Here is a 515-nt window from a genome sequence, read left to right as displayed (position 1 = left end):
ATCTGGGATGACGGCCGTTTTCCTTAACGGCGCTAAACGGCAGTCTAACGGTACGGGCGTTTTCTTGCCTCGTCAAGTCGGAACCAAGAACGAGACCCGCAAGAAACCAGGTTTTTATTTTTTTTTCAAGTGAAATTCGTAATTTTACGTTCAAAAATTTTTTTTTTACATCTTTCCGGTTGAAGTAACGAATGTTTAAAATCACGCAGCCTGCTCAACTGTTCTGCTGCCGGCGAGAGTGGTTCAAGCGCTTAATTTGAACCTCGAGGACATCGGAGCTTATCCTGCTCTCCCCGGCTGCTATGCCCTTGATAACGGTAATTAATTAATTAAGTGCTCTTTTTTGAGTATTTATGCGAATTTTCTGTGCGTGCGTGCGTGCTTTTCGGCTGCTTATTACTAATTTTATTTTCTAATTTGGTATAATAATTAGGTGGTGAGATGGGCCGACGCGATCTGAAGAGAAATCAGGCAGCGGCTCCAGCGAGCCCAGAGATCTGCCTCCCGCAGGAGTG

General features: G+C 44.9%; 1 protein-coding gene across 1 annotated transcript in view; it reads left to right on the top strand.

Moving 5' to 3' along the window:
* Positions 1–515, top strand: part of LOC109850295 — a 2,352-nt gene that overhangs the window by 1,150 nt on the left and 687 nt on the right. The window contains exons 3-5 of the mRNA XM_020420276.1: positions 1–110; positions 210–317; positions 434–512. The exon at positions 1–110 is cut by the window's left edge and continues 152 nt beyond it. Coding sequence (XP_020275865.1) covers positions 1–110; positions 210–317; positions 434–512 — 297 coding nt within the window. The remainder of the gene's footprint in view (positions 111–209; positions 318–433; positions 513–515) is intronic.

Source organism: Asparagus officinalis, chromosome 7 (genome assembly GCF_001876935.1).
Source record: "Asparagus officinalis chromosome 7, Aspof.V1, whole genome shotgun sequence".
NCBI classification, from domain to species: Eukaryota; Viridiplantae; Streptophyta; class Magnoliopsida; order Asparagales; family Asparagaceae; genus Asparagus; species Asparagus officinalis.
The sequence above is the reverse complement of the archived record's forward strand: the minus strand, read 5'-3'. Positions and strand labels throughout refer to the sequence as shown.